Here is a 17944-nt window from a genome sequence, read left to right as displayed (position 1 = left end):
CGATCACTTGCATTTTTTCCTGATAACAGCGAAAAAAACTTAAAATGCTCTGCCATTTTTGATCGTACATATAAGTGTAATACATCATTTGAATCTGTGAAGGGTCTACTTTTATTTGTGTGCACTCACAATATCAACAAAACATTGTGCTTTTGTAAAATAAAGAAAACAAACGTTGCGTTTTCAGCTTTCTCAGTCTCCGCGAACTTCTTTCTGAAACGCGTCACTAAAATGAACCGAAACTCAGCGAATACTTCACACACAGACATGAGAAACATATCTATGGAAAGCTTGAAGTGTCTACTTTTAAAGGAAGGAAGTGTTATCTAAAACAAATATTCTCTGATGAAGTAATCCGTATGAAACCAACGCGAGGTCCAGTCTTTCCCATCTGAGCTCATTATCTGTAATGTGATCACGCCCACACGCAGCGCGCGCTATTCATACGGTAATCATCCACGTGAGACGCGCGAACCTGTAAACGCCCACATCACCTCCGTAAACAAAGAAGCAAGATTCATTTTTAGCATTCAAATATGCACTGTATGTTCATCAATACTGTTTTCAAATGTTATCAGAACCATTTTCAATTTATTAAGGTTTTTTCCGTATTTAATGCTCACACAGTTTAAACAGTTAAGCCAGCATACACATATACCCTACACTCAGCAAGCAATGTTGTATATAAAACACTGTATAGGCACATTTAAAGATACATTTTTCATTGTTAGGCAGGTTTATAATAAGACTGTTAAGTTTTAGAAATAGATTAAATCTTTAAGTCAAGTTGCTGTTTTCATACCTTTGTAATATTTTTCAGTCAATATTAAATTACGGAAAAAACTACAATTTTCACTTTGAAGTGTATTTTTTATTAGGTTTGATGTTTTCAAAGTAACTTGAAAGTAAAGTAATTAGTAGTCTGATTACTTTTTACATGCAGTAATCAGTAATGTAATCAAATTACAATTTTCAAGTAGTAATAAGTAATTTGTAATCAAATTTTTTTTTTGAGTAACTTACCCAACACTGCAGGTCTCTCTCATTCTGCACCAATACAAATGTGCACGCGTGTTGTGCGTTTTGCTTGCTTGACGTTAATTGCATTATATGAGTCGCTTTGGAATATAAGTCTCAGCACATTTCAGATGATAAAAAAACGTGACTTATATTTCAGAAAATATGTTCATCGCTGCTACAAAATTTATGTATAACAAGTGGTTCCATGCATTATTACAGGAAAACATCTTGTGATTACAGTATTGAGCCACTGCAATGGGCAGCTCTAATGCGCTATTAAATTAAAGATGACATATGATAGAGCAATAAAATTAACAGTGAAAGTAACACAAGATTGTATACATTTTAACGGGCATAATTAAGTCTGAAAATAACTGAAGGAAATAAAAGGATAAAATTCTCTTTCACTTGCTCCTTCTTGATGGTTACACCACATGACAAGATTAGAGTTTTCAAAACCATATGAATTCATCATGACTTTATGTATAGTGTGTGTATTAGGTGTATAACAAATGCTGTGCTTAAGTTTTGTCTACTCACAGATGTTGCACTTGTGGGTTGTTCATTAAATTAGATGCCTAAAGAGAGTGACAGTGAGTTAATGATGAGCATAAGTAAGCATTAATGATGAGCATTTAAGATATATTTCTACTGACCATGTTCATGAAACCAGGGTTACTCAGCAAACCGGCCAGTTCGACTCCACCCAAACCCCCTGCCTATAAGCACATGGGCTTTAGCACAACTCTGTTTTTCACAGAAAGACAAAACTGTTATCAGGGTGGTTCTGTGAACTCACGGGGCTGGGCTGCGCTTCCTTCATCTTCTGTTCTGCTATTTGCAGGTTGGCTTTGTAGGTGTCGTTGTCAGGGTCCAGCTCCAGCGCTTTCTTGTAGTAGCTCACAGCCTCCGAGTATTTGTTCAAACTTGCAAGAGCAAGCCTTGTTTTTAAGAAAAGCATAAATAAACGTGACATCAAAATCCATTAATATCAGATTTTTAAAATAAAGGTATTTGGAGCGTTTTTAAAATCAAATTTAAGGCTTTAAGACCTGCATAAATCAAATTAATACAGCATGTCCATTCAGAATCAGAACATGTATCTTATAATCATTAACTTAATTAAACAGGCTGCAATACATATTCAAGGACTTGATGTTGAATTAAATGCCATACAGTTTATTGAGTAACTAAAATACCAATAATAACTAGGAAAAAAAGTTATGCATAATGCATAAGACAAGACTGAAATACACCAGGACTCTGATTTTGAAATGCCTATGGCTTTGTAGGTGTCGTTGTCAGGGTCCAGCTCCAGCGCTTTCTTGTAGTAGCTCACAGCCTCCGAGTATTTGTTTAAACTTGCAAGAGCAAGCCTTGTTTTTAAGAAAAGCATAAATAAACGTGACATCAAAATCCATTAATATCAGATTTTTAAAATAAAGGTATTTGGAGCGTTTTTAAAATCAAATTTAAGGCTTTAAGACCTGCATAAATCAAATTAATACAGCATGTCCATTCAGAATCAGAACATGTATCTTATAATCATTAACTTAATTAAACAGGCTGCAATACATATTCAAGGACTTGATGTTGAATTAAATGCCATACAGTTTATTGAGTAACTAAAATACCAATAATAACTAGGAAAAAAAGTTATGCATAATGCATGATAAGACTGAAATACACCAGGACTCTGATTTTGAAATGCCTATGTTTTACTACTTCCAGTTGTTCATTAAAAGAGGTAAGAGATATAATATGTATCCTTACAACAATCTATAACCTATTACAATATAAACACCATAAGGTAAACATTGCATAATGCATCAACAGTAGCTAAATAAAAATAAATGCATGTTCTACAGGCTCACGCTTTGGGGAACAGGGCTGCATTTTGACTTTGAAATGTGCAGTGCTCACACTGATTTAATTAAATCATAACCTTTTAAAGTTTAATAATCATATTAGACTGTATCATGACTATTGCTTTTCTTTTTATGACCTTAAATTTGATAAAAGTGAAATTAAGACTTATAGGACCTGTGGGAACCCTGAAGTCAAAAAATGAATTTATAGATTTATAGATGTGAATCAAGTGGAATCAATTGGCCTTGAATAATTTATCTGAAACTGTGCTGTACATTTTAGGGGGGGTTGTGGAAAGTTAAAAATTACCCCATCCGTCCATATGCTTTACTGTAGTTTGGATCGATTCCAATGGCTTGTTCACAGTCTTGAACAGCTCCAGCATAGTTTCCCAGTTTGCTGTAGGCTGCAGCTCTAAAAAATTATTTAAATAATAATATTACTTTTCAAATAATAAAAACAATTCACCAAGAAATGAAACAAATTTAATAAAAATACTTTTTAAATCATTCTTGGATAATGCAAATACTACAGCATTAAACTTTTTTTTTTTTCTGATTTAATGAAAATGTGCAATTACCTGTTGCAATAGTAGACAGCATTTTGAGGATTAAGCTGGATGGCTTTAGAGTAGAACACAACGGCTGCACCAAAGTTCTCTACCTTCATCTGATCGTTGCCTGCAGGTACATACATGCAACACTTGAGTGAGAGGACCTTATGAAGCATCCTGAAATTTTAAAGGTGTAATGGTCTTACCGTCTGTTTTAAGATGCTCTGCCTCTGCTAACTGCTCCTCTGAAGGTGAACCACTTGATGAATTGGTCTTATTTTGAGGTGTCTGCTACATATAACAATGTCTTAAGAAAAGTCCATTCAACACTATGAATAAACATTTCAAAATGACATGAACAGCTTTTACCTGTTTAGTTGCAGAGGCAAATATCTCTGGCAGAGACGGACTGACTGCTAAACTCTGGTCCTCTACAGAGATGCCAAACGATGTCTCCAGGCACTGGATGGCGACTAGATAAAAGGGTAAATTAGGAATTACCAACCAATAGCATAACAGTGTCCAGCACTGATTTTAGCACTAAGGTTTTACCTTCTAAGCTTTCTTGAGCATCTGATGACAGACTCCCAGAGGACAGCTGATCATGAAGAAACTGGATGATGGAGAATGCGAGACGCTTTGTGTCTGCCATTCTGTCTTGAGGCTTAAACCTCACCAAATAAATATGTGAAGGAAACCTACGAGACAGGGACAAGTGTTATTATTACCAACTACAACATTATAGAAACAGAGCAGTAGAACAGTATGATAATGGTTTGTAAATCAGAGACACGTCAGTTTGGCATTAATGATTCCGAATGTTACAATGTATTTATTCCAGTTTTTACTGTTCTGGATTTAATACTAAACGTCCACAGTAACTCAGTAACGTTACACGTGATTTAAACGCGAAATAGCAACCAATGTAAGACGGTTACAAATTAACAACCTTCAAATATGTAACCATCGCTGAGAGCATGTGCCAAGACGTGAATATGTCCATTGAGTCAAAACAAAGTTATTATGAGAGATGGAACATTCTAGCACAAACTAGCTGTTAGCTCATGCTAACAGTTTCCATTGGTTTGCAACGTAATTCTGTTAGCATTAGCTTCAGTTCGCTCAAGTGATTTAACATAAATCCAAAAGAAGATTTAATGAGGATTGAAAATGAGCTAGCCGTCATTCAATGTTTTACTCTAAAATCGTTCAGGCTGTTATTTGGTTCTACAGAATCTAAAAAGTGTGTTTAATACACACTCACCAGTAGCCTCCTCTCAGTGATCTCTCTAGCCAGTAGCGTGAGTGTGACGATTCATATGCGTGCGCGTGCGCGGCTGCCGTAACGCGCGCGACGTCACATGTTGGGTTACCGCTCAACTCTTGCAAACTGACCTATGAAACTGACTGACGCGGGCAAATTTGCTTATGTACACTGTCACTGACTCTGACATTATGTAATGAAACATTATGTGACAAGCTGCAACCATACATAACTACAAGCAACAATACTGCCAAAAAAGGATTTGGTCACCCTCCCTGTCATTAATATAAAATGCTAAATGAAAAATTCTACATAAATGCAATTTAGTTGATAAATCTGAATTACACTAGGTATATGAATTGTACACAGTAGGCTATGTAATTAATAAAATTATAAAAATAATTGTATGTAATTAGTAAAAGGAATGCAGCAATAGGCCGTGATGAATAATGAACATGTTTGAAATGTACATCTGATTTATGGAATTATTAATAACTCCATGAATTGTATTAATCATGAAGGTAAAATAGCACAACTCAATATGATTTTGTTTATCAATTTGAGTGTTTTGAATTTTTTATGTATTTATTTATGGATATGGATTTTGGACCTTCAAAAATGGCCTAAATTGGGCACCATTCACTTGCATTACATGGAGAAAATCCTGGAATATTTTCCTCCAAAACCATAATTTCTCTTTGTCTGAGGCAAGAATGTAAACCTTACATTCATCATCTAAGCCTTATTTTTGTTTGACTGAGCTTACTTTGTACATTGTGAATTTGGTGTGGATTTGTTGCGGGCGCCATGCTGGCCTACCGATCTGGTGACTCTCAATTTGAGCGAGACGGACTGAGATCCATCAATGTTGGACTTTTTTTTTTTTTTTATTCAATTAATTTGTGTGACTAATTGTCTACGACCAAGAAATTACATCGCTTCTGTTACTGATGCATCTCCTTCCACCACTAGCTGGAGGACTTAAGTCTGCAAAAATGAGTGCATGCGATGCTGCTGAAAGACTTGTAATCTTTTATCAGGTAGTGGCATTTCAATAATTTATCGTGTCAACTTCTTAGCTCATGCAGATTGCTCAAAAGTGAATGAGATTGATCATAGGCGTTCCCATCTTTCACTAGCCAATGAGTCAATGTTTAAATAATCACTTTAATAATGTTGTTTGCTGCTGCACATTATGCTTGTCTATTGTTCAGTGTCCTTGTCTCAGTCCTCAGGCTGCAGTTTGGAGGAGCATCTCAGCATCAACCGGCGTCAACATTCATACCTTTTTGTTGGATATCAGAAAAGCATGATTGACAGCTTTTACATCAACACTGAATAAGCATCTCGTCTCATGCCAGGCAAACTGCTCCTTTGGGGCATTCAGTGAACTTTTCAATGCACATTTTGAGGTTAATTTGTCTAATGATGGTGCACTTGTGAACTTTTACACATCCCTGCAGACAACAGTGTACAACATTAATGTGGGGAAAATGAAGGAGTCACCCAGAGTCAGAGACTGCTTCATTAGACAATAACCGAGCATTATGATGTTGGAAGAATGCTGACCTGCATTTATAAATCACTCCTCCATAAACACACAAATATACTGTAGTCCTACAATATAGAGCAAGCACCAACCATGGCCCTACAGCACAATACACTATAGGTATGTATCAGTTTATAAAGGTAACACTAGAGGGCAGCACAGTTTTATCTTTCATCAGAAATGTACAGCATAAATGTGGCTTATTTGATTTAATATGCTTAATTTATGTAGGCTATTTGTTTAGTCATAGTGAAAGTGTGTTTATAATAATTTTGCTTGTATTAGAATAATATATTGGATCACCATTCTTATTAAACCTGGTGGCCTTTATCTAACGGTTTTGCAAAAGATGTTGTTTTGAAAGCAATTTGGTGTTCTTTCTATTTGCCTCTGCCAAGCAATTTCCTGATTTTCTTTTTTCTTCACAATGTCAAATTGAAGAAAAAAAGAGAATTACATTAAGCAAGCCTCAGTCTGTTACACATCAGTCTGTAATTAGGGCCCTGCGACTAAGTCATGATCATGTAAATATTTGAGTTTAAGTAGAAACATTAACCATCTCTGTGTTCTTACATAACACATCATAAGTCTCCTCATTGCTCAGTCATGTGCACCATTTTCTGATGGCAGGAGCGTTTGTTTTGTTACGGCTTGCTCTCTGAGAAGCTCAGAATACTTAAAAAGGAAAAAGCTTTAATCTCCTGCCACTCATGAGCCATATTAAGGCAAGAACCAAGCCACTGTGTCACACACAATGTTAGTGGTTAAAAATGAGGTACTTCTGAATAATTCTGATATGATTTACTCAAAAGTAGATGTTAGGCATGATCATCCAAGCTCCTCAAGCTCCAATGACGCTGAGTGCGCAGAGCTTCTGTCTTCAATTTGAACTGAAAAGTGAGTTTGAACTGAAAGTCAGTTAACATCTTGTGAAATAAAAAGCTGTGTTTGTAACAAAAATCATTAAGATGTTTTGATTAAATTTTTGGCCAAAATAAATACCATAATCCATAATTATGCTACTTCCAGTGAAAATGTCCATCCCATGTTGTTCTCTTACCTCTAAATCCACAGACATATGAGACCGTGGACTACAAAACCAGTCTTAAGTCGCTGGGATATATTTGTAGCAATAGCCAAAAATACATTGTATGGGTCAAAATTATTGATTTTTCTTTTATGCCAAAAATCATTAGGATATTAAGTAAAGATCATGTTCCATGAAGATATTTTGTAAATTTCCTACTGTAAATATATTAAAACTTAATTTTTGATTAGTAATATGCATTGAACTTCATTTGGACAACTTTAAAGGAGATTTATCTTTTTATAGGAGATTTTTTTGCACCCTCAGATTCCAGATATTCAAATAGTTGTATCTCGGCCAAATGTTGTCCTATCCTAACAAACCATACATCAATGGGAAGCTTATTTATTCAGCTTTTATATGATGTATAAATCTCAATTTCGAAAAATTGACCCTTATGACTGGTTTTGTGGTCCATGGTCACATATTTGTTTAGAACTATTTTGGACAGCTTTTCGCTCATTAACAGTGCTTGATCTGTGCATATTTCTCTCCTGATTCAGACAAGACAACATTTTCACTGGAGAAAGCAATATTATGGATAGAGGTCTCATATGTTAGCTGGAAGCAACGGTTTAAAGTTAAAATCATCTTTTTTTCTTACAAACATGCAGCTTTTTACTTTATGAGATGTTAATTGAGTATAATGACGTGACATTTATTTTGTGTGTTCCTCATTCAAAGCTGAGGCATGACTTCAAAAGACTTGCAATACAGTGCACATGAATACTTTTCAGATACTTTATGACTTTTTTTTGGTATATTTTTCCCCACAGGTAATCACACTTGTGTTGATATTCATACCAACACTGCAGTTGTTTTAATGCTTTTAGCTACAATAGTTCAACAAACAATACATTAAATTGAAGTAAATGTAAGTACCGAGTAACTTACATTTTAGAAAATATTTCCAGTTATTTTGTGTATTTTTGCTGTGCCAATGAAAATGGTTTTAAACAAAGCCACAGCAGAATCGACAGTTCCTCATCTCCGAACAACAAACAGTAGTGGCGTTCCTGAACGAATCATTGTTTTGTTGAGTGAATGATTCAATGACTCACTCATAAAGATGCTTGTCATAAAAAACTCATGTACTTGCGTAACTCTTATTTTAACTCATCTACAACATATTACAATATAAACACCATAAACATTATCATAGGCCTAATTGTAACTGCAGAAAGTATTGCAAGCTATGCTATACAGCTTCCAAGCACATACTGTAGGAGGGTCCACAGAACATGTCATAAAACAACAGCAGCCGCTGTGCGATGCCGTCCCTAATCTTTCTGACAGCCTCACCTCTTGAGCCCACTCTGTAATGGAATCCAGTAATTTGTGGGAGGTGTGAATATTCCTTGAGACGTTTATCACCCGCACAAAGAGAGATCATAACGATAGCAAAGTGCATTTCACAGGAACTCGTAGCTCATAACCCTTTTGCAGCCTTGACAAGAGTCATGTTTCCTGGTAATTTCCTGTGAGAGTTTTACAGACTAAGTTTGTTACAAAGAGATGTCCTCTTTCTAGTAGCCAAGGTTTATTGCTCCCGGTTATGGTTGCCTGTCACGCTTAAGAAATCCCTCTAGTAGCCCACTTTCCATTTTCTTAATCATGCTTTAATTTTGATATCTCAATCTCAATCAAAAAATCAGCAGGTTAACAATCCCAAACTCTCAGCTTCATCAGTAAAAAAAAAAAAAGTCAAGTGCACAGCAGGGGAATAAAAATAAATAAATAAATAAAAAATACATAATACATAATAAATAAATCAAAAATAAAAATGCTGAAAATGTAGTCACACTCATGCTATCCAAGATTAATATGATTGTGTTTCTTCATCAGGTTTTCCTCATCAAAGTTAGCATCACTTGTTCACCAATGGATCCTCTGAATGGGTGCCGTCAGAATGAGAGTTCAAACAGCTGATAAAAACAACACAATAATCCACAAATTATCCACACAACTTTGTAAAGCAAAATGTTTTGTGTATGTAGGCTAATGAAAAAAAATCATCACGGCATTTTAAATTTAATCCGTCACTTCTGGGCAAAATATGAGTCAACAACCAGAATAATAATGCTTCCTCCAGTGAAAAAGTCCATCTTCTGTTGTCCTCTCACATCAAAATCCACCGACATATTTGTTTAGAACTCTTCTGGATTGTTTTCACCTGTTAACAGTGCTTGATCTGTGCATATTTCTCTCCTGATTCAGATTAGATGACCTTTTCACTGAAGGAAGCAATAAAAGGACTCGTATTTTAGCCTAGTTAAAATTTAATCTTATCATATTGCGCCTGATTAGGTCATGATGAAATGGATTAAAAATCCCACAATTATGATTTGTTTACATTTCCCAAACTTTTAAAGAATAGGATTTTTTTTCTTACAAACATGCATCTTTTTACATCACAAGACATTAATTGATGGGCTGGAGTCATGTGGATTACTTGTGGATTATTGTGTTGTTTTTATCAGCTGTTTGGACTCTCATTCTGACGGCACCCATTCACTGCAGAGGATCCAGTGATGAACAAGTAATGTAATGCTCAAATGTGGCCACATTTAACATTTGCTCTGCAATAATTCATATTGAAAAAAAATTCAATTGCAAACTGCATAATCAGGAGTTTCACACGAGGGTGAAAAAGTTACATTTTGCCAAAATTTCTCTAATGTGATGGTGCCTTAAGATTGTCCTTTGTCTGCCTATTTTGCTATTTGTTGTGAGACCAATTGGCCTACTGGTGCAAACTGAAAAGGTTCAATAATTATATCCATCTCTGTTTGACATGATTGACTACGAATCAATTTTTAGGCAAAAATAGCAACAGCCATCAGTGATGGATTGAATTATTTTCAATAGAGTGATTTATTTAGACTCCACTGTAGGCCTTGGGCAAGCAAGACCTTGCTATAGGATGTTTGAGTTTTGAAACTAATATATTACATATAATTTGGCAGTATTTGTGAATCTTGTATTTACTGTGCCAAAATTCTACATCTGAATTTATGACTATAATCTCAATGAAAATGTGGCTACCAGAAGTAAGTCTCATTAGTCTGAAGGCATGCCAAATTCCCACTCCTCCCACATTATTCCAGAGCTCTATGTGAAAGTCTGCTGTGCTTCCTATTGAGACCGATTAGTGTAAATGAATAGAGTGTACGCAGACATCAGTCTGTTTGGCTTTATTAACTGATTTGTCTGAGGTATTAATAGCGAAAGCTGCCCCAGTGAAAATTCTCAGACTTAAAGCTTATGTTCACTATATGACAATGTCTTATTCAATGTTTTAATATTTGAGCCCCCAAAAAATTAGATTTTGCAATAAGTAATGCATAAACTGTAGGGGGCAAGTTTTGTTTAAATTGATATACATTTATGCATTTCATTAACTGCAGTATTACTTGTCCAAAACATCCTTGTAATGTTTTTTTTTTTTGGTAATATTTTATCTGTTTGTTTCACAATTGTTTTATTGTATACATTTTGCTGACAAGCCTATATATAATTGGCTATTTAACCCAATATCATGACATGTTGTCACAAAAGGTAGACATGTTAAGTGAAGTATACCTTTTCCCTGAAAAAAAAAAACAGTTTAAATATTCAATATTTTTGTAGCCATAAGACTAAGTTATGTTTCTGATATGGAAATGGACTTTCATACATAAACCTACTCTGGGGAATGTTAACTGGAGTAAAAAGTGTGACAACTAGCTGCAGTCTGCCCTATATGTTATAACAAATCTCAAATAATGCAACAAATATCATCTTACATACTTAAAAAATAAACTGCCTTTCAGTCATTTTCATAAAGTTTACTAGACCAATCCAACTAGAAAGGCCTGACATGCTTCAAAAGCACAGATCTCTGTGATTTTTGCACTCATAGATCTCAAAGGGCAATTTTTCCTTTTTTTATTTTAGTTTTTGTTTCCTTTTAAGACAAGAAGGCTCAAGGGGGAACATTTTTGCAGTTGCTGCCAAACCTAATGGTTTTTGGCAGACATATCCTCCAGACTACCAGGAAAAAACAGTTTTGTGAATTTAGTATTTTGTCATGTTGTTTAGAGCATAAGAAAAATTTTGAAAAATAAAATTTTTGAAAAATGATATTTTATTCATATGTTACGCCATGTCCTCTTTAGAGGACATCGGGATGAATTTAGTATTTTGTCATGTCATTACATTGTTTAGAGCATAAGAAAAATTTTGAAAAATAAAATTTTTGAAAAATGATATTTTATTCATATGTTACGCCATGTCCTCTTTAGAGGACATCGGGACTTTAAAAAGTCCTGTTTTTTTTTTTAAATAAAAAGACATGAATAGACATGAAAAGGCAAAATCATATTTCCATTAGGGTGTTACATTTGATCACTAAATGAATGTCAGACATTTTTAAAGACCAAAGAGAGGGAGTGGTCAGGGTGAAACATCCAATCATTTGGTATCTCTGAAAAGCCCTGAATGTGCTCTGTACAGGACATCCAGATTTAAAACTGTGACATGTAACGTCTCAGAGAAATCGCTAAAACATAATGTCCTCTACAGTGGACAAAACTCCATAGCTGGTAGTCAGGAGGATATTACTGTCTAACCACTATCGTAAACTGCAACAAATCGTGGTCTTTGAATTCATTTCGTATTGAATTCATTAGAAATAGTATTGCTTTTGGTGAGATGAACTTTAACCTGAATTCACAGAGGAAGCAGCTAAAAGCATTAAAAGCCTGAAGATGGAGCAGGTTGCACATCTGATGGACTGCTTTGTAGTGTTTAAAAATGGAAACAATTACTATTGTTCAAAGGCCCATCATGCACAAATGGAGGTGAACACCATTCAGATTCCCTTTAACAATGATCAAAGCCATGTTGGCCTCACTCTTATTTTATAGCATGCTTTTATTAATGACGTATTAATGAAATACTCTGAGGAGTACTTTTTTAAACAGGTCAGACCCTCTTATGTTAACTTTTATTCTGTTCTTAAGAAAAAATGTAGGGCGGGAATTGATTGGATTGTTGTCGTTTGCTAATTGCTGTGATCTTGTGTGACTGACAGGTTGCTGAAGGAGAGGAACTATTGGCCAGTCAATTTTAAATTCATGGTGACTTTAAATGCTTTATTTGAGGGGCTTTGATGCTCTTTGAAGGAACTACATTAGTATTGCTTAAATATGTAGGCAAAAGCACTGACTTCTCTGACATTCTCTGAGGATGAAAGATTCTCAGAGAACACTCAAGCAGAAAGATCTTCAGGTCATTAACGGTGGGGAAACAAAGGGTCTTCTCAGCTTTAGATGAGGTCTACTCAGTGGGACAGTGAACTGTCACTCTTGGCAAGTACAACTTTCCAGCTGGTTTGAGAGAGCATCATCTGAGACCGAACGCACTGCCAAGGTCAGAGAGGTCACAGCAGAGGTCAAGACCATTTTAAAAATATTGTTTGCAGACAGCTTTGCTCTTAAGATGATAATGATGATAAAAGCTATGTTGATGGGAGGGATGCTTTCAAAACCCTTGGTGCATATCTCACCCTGCAGTGTTTGTGTTACAAACATGAATAATACTGCAAATCATTCAGCTTGTAGAGGAGAGCTTTGCTGTTTTTTGTAAAAGCGTTGAGACTTTTAGGGTCTAGATGATCAAACAGGGGAAAACCCCCTTAGACTTATATTGAAGAAGGGGCCTGAGTCGTTTGCAGGTACCGGAATATCATAGAAACATGGATGTTCCCTGTCCACCCATGCAGAAAAATGTTCTGTGTATTATACTATTTTTTTTATTTTTCTCACAAATAAAATTGTTGGCACCAGATGCTAAAGCTATTTCTTTAAAATAAATATGAGTTCTTGTCCTAACCATCCTGCCAAAACCATGACAACTGACAAACAACAGGATATTTTGTCAATCATTTTAGCTGCGTCCTAAATCGCATCCAGTCTAGTACACTGTAAAAAAAAACATATATTTTTCAAAGTTGTAAATACAACAAAAGTTATTGGAGTACACTACCAGTCAAAGGTTTTTGAACAGAAAGATTTTTTATGTTTTTTAAAGAATTCTCTTCTGCTCACCAAGCCTGCATTTATTTGATCCAAAGTACAGCAAAAACAGTAATATTGTGAACAGTAAAATGTTGAAATATTTTTACTATTTAAAATTGCTTTCTATTTTAATAGATTTTAAAATGTAATCTGATTTCTATTTGAATATATTGATTTTCAGCATCATTACTCCAGTCTTCATTGTTACATGATCCTTCAGAAATCATTCTAATATGCTGATTTGCTGTTCAAAATACATTTATTATTATTATTATTAATATTTAAAACAGTTGAGCAAACTTTTTCAGGGTACTTTGATGAATAGAAAGATCCAAAGATCAGCATTTATCTGAAATAAAAAGCTTTTGTAACATTATACACTATACCATTCAAAAGCTTTGAGTCAGTATCTTTTGTTTGGGGGGGCGGGGGGTTAATACATTTATTTAGCAAGAATGATTTAAATTGATCAAAAGTGGTGATAAAGACATTTATAATGTTACAAAAGATTTCTATTTCAGTTAAATGCTGTTCTTCTAAACTTTCTATTCATCAAAGTAACCTGAATAAAACTATTCAGCTGTTTTCAACATAATAATAAATGTTTTTTGAGCAGCAAATCAGAATATTAGAATGATTTCTGAAGGATCGTGTTACACTAAAGACTGGAGTAATGATGCTAAAAATCAGCTTTGAAATCACAGGAATAAATTATATTTTAAAATATATTAAAATAGAATATTATTTTGAATAGTAAAAATATTTCACAATATTACTGCTTTTGCTGTATTTTTGATCAAATAAATGCAGGCTTGGTGAGCAGAAGAGAATTCTTTAAAAAAAAACATTAAAAATGTTATTGCTCAAAAACTTTTGACTGGTAGTGTGTGTTTTATGAGAAAATACTATTCCAGACTTTCTGCTTAAAATTTTTTTTTTCTATTTCTGCAGTCTTGAACTTGGTAACCCCTCCCACTGAAATCTCATTGGTCCAAAATCTTGCTCCTCAAAGCTGTGCAATGAACAGCAAAAATCTTGTGATTGGCTGTGACTGTGTCACATTGCGCAATATTTCTGCTTTCATTGAAGACAAATTGCTTGTCGTCGGAATCTTATCATATTGCGCCTGATTAGGTCATGATGAAATGGATTAACAATCCCACAATTATGATTTGTTTACATTTCCCAAACTTTTAAAGAAAGTTGGTGCCAACATTTGGCCAAGGAATGATGGATATATATATATATATTTATTGTTCCAAGTTCCATTATCAAAGTGATTAGGTTCCTAAAATGAGGTCAGCTAAAGAATAAAGCCTATCATTTTTGAGCAAGAGTTCCCAAAACCATAAAAGAAAAACAAAAAACACACATTTAAGGTAATGTCTCTATTACATAAACTCAGCTGAACTGTCAAAAAAATTTATGGATTATGTCTCTATGAAATATATATATCCATATATACAATATCCATCACTGTAAATGTCCCAAGAACAGCTTGAGTCCAGACAGACTGTAGATCAACACACACAAACACTCCTCTCTTAGAGGCCAGCAAGAGGAAAGAATGGAAGGTAGTCTTGAGTGATGGAAAGTGATGGATTTAATTCATTAAAATGAAAGAATGTGAGAAAAAATTGAGAAAAAAAATAATTGAGCAACCAACCTCATTAGAGCGTGAGATTGAAGTAGGACAGTATACAGCTTTGATACAAATGAAGCAGCAAGAGTTGTGTAAACAGACAGACTGACCATCTGAATACCCACATTCATATCGGTGAAGCGACCATTAAGTCACAATAGATTTGCTTTCTGCTTTCGTGCTTCTGAATCTACACACAATCTCATGCAATACCGCCACTGAACACTAACTAGTACAATCATCTTGGTTGTGTTCATGTGCAAATGTTTTTCTCCTATCAGAGAGACGTAACATAGTTCAGAGAATACACAATGATACTTAAACCTCTCAAGTTTTTGCCCTGTGTTTGAACACTCTGAATAGTAAAGCATGAAACTCAATTACAGAGTCTTGCTTGTCACACTGCACTGCCGACGGGCAGCCTGTAGCCAGCAATGCGGAAATGATCTCCTGCACACTAGAGACTTAGATGAAAGCAATCAAGTTTGCCAAAGTCATTAAATGTCAAATTTACGACCAGTCCTGCTCATTATGTACACACTGATTGGATTGCAAGCATGCTACCATCTAGATCTGAGAGGGGGGTGGAAGATAAAACATCAAGATATATACAGTATATACAAAAAAATTATAATAATAAACTTTGTCATTACAGCAGATGTACTACAGGTAACATATTAGGCTGATATGTTGCTGAATATTGCTGTGGACAATAGGGGGCCTGTGTAGTTTGGCCTGTGACCAAACTGTGTAGATTAATTTTTGTGGATCAATAAATTGTTAATTAGTTTTTTTTTTCTTCATCTCATAGAACTGTCCTATTTCTCCTTTTATGTCTCCATCATGTATGTCTTAATACCTTAGATTTTATTTTTTATTTTTTTGACCTTGTAATGTTTTATCAAAATGTTATAACTGGATCTTCCAGTGAAAATGACAGAATTCTCCAATCACTGAATCCGCTTAAACTCCGCCCCTTCAATCTCACATTCATCTGCCTCTGTCTCAACATCTGCCTCTGTCTCAACATCCAATCAACAACCGACGCAGAAAAAAACATAAGTCCCTGCCCCACAATTTTCGTTGTGACTTTAACTATCTGAGTCTGGAATACATTTTCATGTAAATTCTACTAAAAATATCTATATCAAAAAGTAGCAGCTTTAAAGAACCAGTCAGCTTCCATCAGGATTATTAACTGTAATCAAAAGCCTACAAAAGCAACTAAATCCATACAGTGTTTGAGCTGGAAGGGGAAAAAACAGAGAGTCTTGATTTGTTATTTACCTGAACTCAGTGAACATGCATTATTCCTTTATGATAGAACTGAATCTTCCATCCCTGTTTTCCCCCTGAAATAGTCTATAGTAAATAGACCTAGGTTTTATGTGGATGCTTCAGACAGTAATGGTATTGGAGAGACGTGCTGTCCAGCACAGGCACAGTGAATTCTGGGCAAGCAACCCACCGGGGCTCTTGTGCGGCACACAAATGGATGAACTGGCAAGACATTTTGTCAGGGCCTTTCTTTCAAAGAGAATACAATAAGCCCATTGATGTGATACCTCTGAAACCCAGTAGGTCGAGCAATGTCTCACCTCAGCCTTCTGTGCAGGTTAGGAACATGTGTCTGTCTGCTGTTCAAGGGTAAACAATATGCCTGTTTTCAACATTATTACGGGTTATGTTATTCTTGATGCTTCTCCAATATCACATCACATCAGTTCTCATTTTGATCATTTGTTGCCGTTGGTTACTAGAATAGCCATTGTATTGAATAATACTGTATGCTGAGAAGTGATTTAGCGTGGGAGAATGGTAGCGTTTTTAATGCCATGTTAGAAGTTTGAGAAATAGAAATTGTCAAATTCAGTTTAACTTGTTGGTGGGCATAACCTGTAATCTCATTTTTCTCAAATGATCACAAGTGTTTTATATTACACAGCCGTGTTTCCTGCAGTGGAAGCAAAAACAACAAAACCTACACTCTCAGAAAAAAAGGTACAAAATCTGTCACTGGGGTGGTACCTTTTCAAAAGGCACACTTTTGTACCTAAACAGTCCATATTGGTACCTTAAAGGTACATATTAATACCTTAAGTGTACATATTAGTACCTAAAAGGTACAAAAGTGCACCTTTTGAAAAGGTACTGCCCCAGTGACAGCTTTTGTACCTTTTTTTCTGAGAGTGTACGTAGTCTGATTCACGAGCAAATGACTCCTATGAATCAGTTTCTTTAATCATGAATTGTTGAAAAAGATTTAGCAATAAACAATTTCAGTCTGGTAAATCACTTTGACAAGTCCTTTACTGAATGAACTCAATGAATTACTAATTTTGATTCACTTACTGAATTTATTGATTTATTCATTCTTATATCGTAATACAATAAATTTGATATAGACCTAATCAATGTAATAATATGACAAAGAAAATAAAATGATAAATAAAAGAGAACAAAGGCATTTTTTACTCTAAAATGTTTAGGAGGTTGCTAGCATAAAAAAAAGTTTGGGAACCCCTGCTGAACAATACATTCATATCAGTGTTATTTTAGTATCATTAAGATACTATTATAATTTTTTATTAATAATTTGAATATTTTCTTATTTGTACATTTTCTGTTTTCATTTTCAATTTAAATTATTTGTCATTTTTAGTAGTTTTCATTTTTTATGTATATTGATTTTTTTTTTGTTTTTTTTTTTGTAATTTTAGTTTCAGTTAGTTAACTGTAATAACCCTGGTTCTTATCTCTGTGAATGTCTGAGGTAAAACAGCTGTACATATTTTTTTGAAAATATATGATTTCTAAAAGTTCTAAAACAAATGCAGTTCAACGACAAATGCAAACACAAGCTTTCAAAAGAAACTAAATTAGCATTTTCTGTCTGTATCA

General features: G+C 34.7%; 1 protein-coding gene across 2 annotated transcripts in view; it reads right to left on the bottom strand.

The window, feature by feature from the left end:
* Positions 1-4800, bottom strand: part of LOC107723856 (small glutamine-rich tetratricopeptide repeat-containing protein alpha-like) — an 18927-nt gene extending 14127 nt beyond the window's left edge. The window contains exons 1-9 of one of the 2 annotated variants that reach the window (XM_016532583.1): positions 4707-4800; positions 3995-4140; positions 3812-3915; positions 3649-3733; positions 3470-3569; positions 3199-3303; positions 1820-1961; positions 1677-1739; positions 1561-1598 (exon numbers count right to left, since the gene is read on the bottom strand). In XM_016532583.1, the coding sequence (XP_016388069.1) occupies positions 1561-1598; positions 1677-1739; positions 1820-1961; positions 3199-3303; positions 3470-3569; positions 3649-3733; positions 3812-3915; positions 3995-4094 (737 nt within the window). In that variant the 5' untranslated portion in view covers positions 4095-4140; positions 4707-4800. The remainder of the gene's footprint in view (positions 1-1560; positions 1599-1676; positions 1740-1819; positions 1962-3198; positions 3304-3469; positions 3570-3648; positions 3734-3811; positions 3916-3994; positions 4141-4706) is intronic. The other variant, XM_016532584.1, reaches the window with a different exon arrangement.
* Positions 4801-17944: the final 13144 nt, after the last annotated feature.

This window comes from Sinocyclocheilus rhinocerous, unplaced genomic scaffold (genome assembly GCF_001515625.1).
Source record: "Sinocyclocheilus rhinocerous isolate Xijiao unplaced genomic scaffold, SAMN03320098_v1.1 scaffold1296, whole genome shotgun sequence".
Classification (NCBI taxonomy): domain Eukaryota; kingdom Metazoa; phylum Chordata; class Actinopteri; order Cypriniformes; family Cyprinidae; genus Sinocyclocheilus; species Sinocyclocheilus rhinocerous.
Note: the sequence above shows the minus strand (reverse complement) of the source record. Positions and strands in the feature narration are given on the sequence as shown.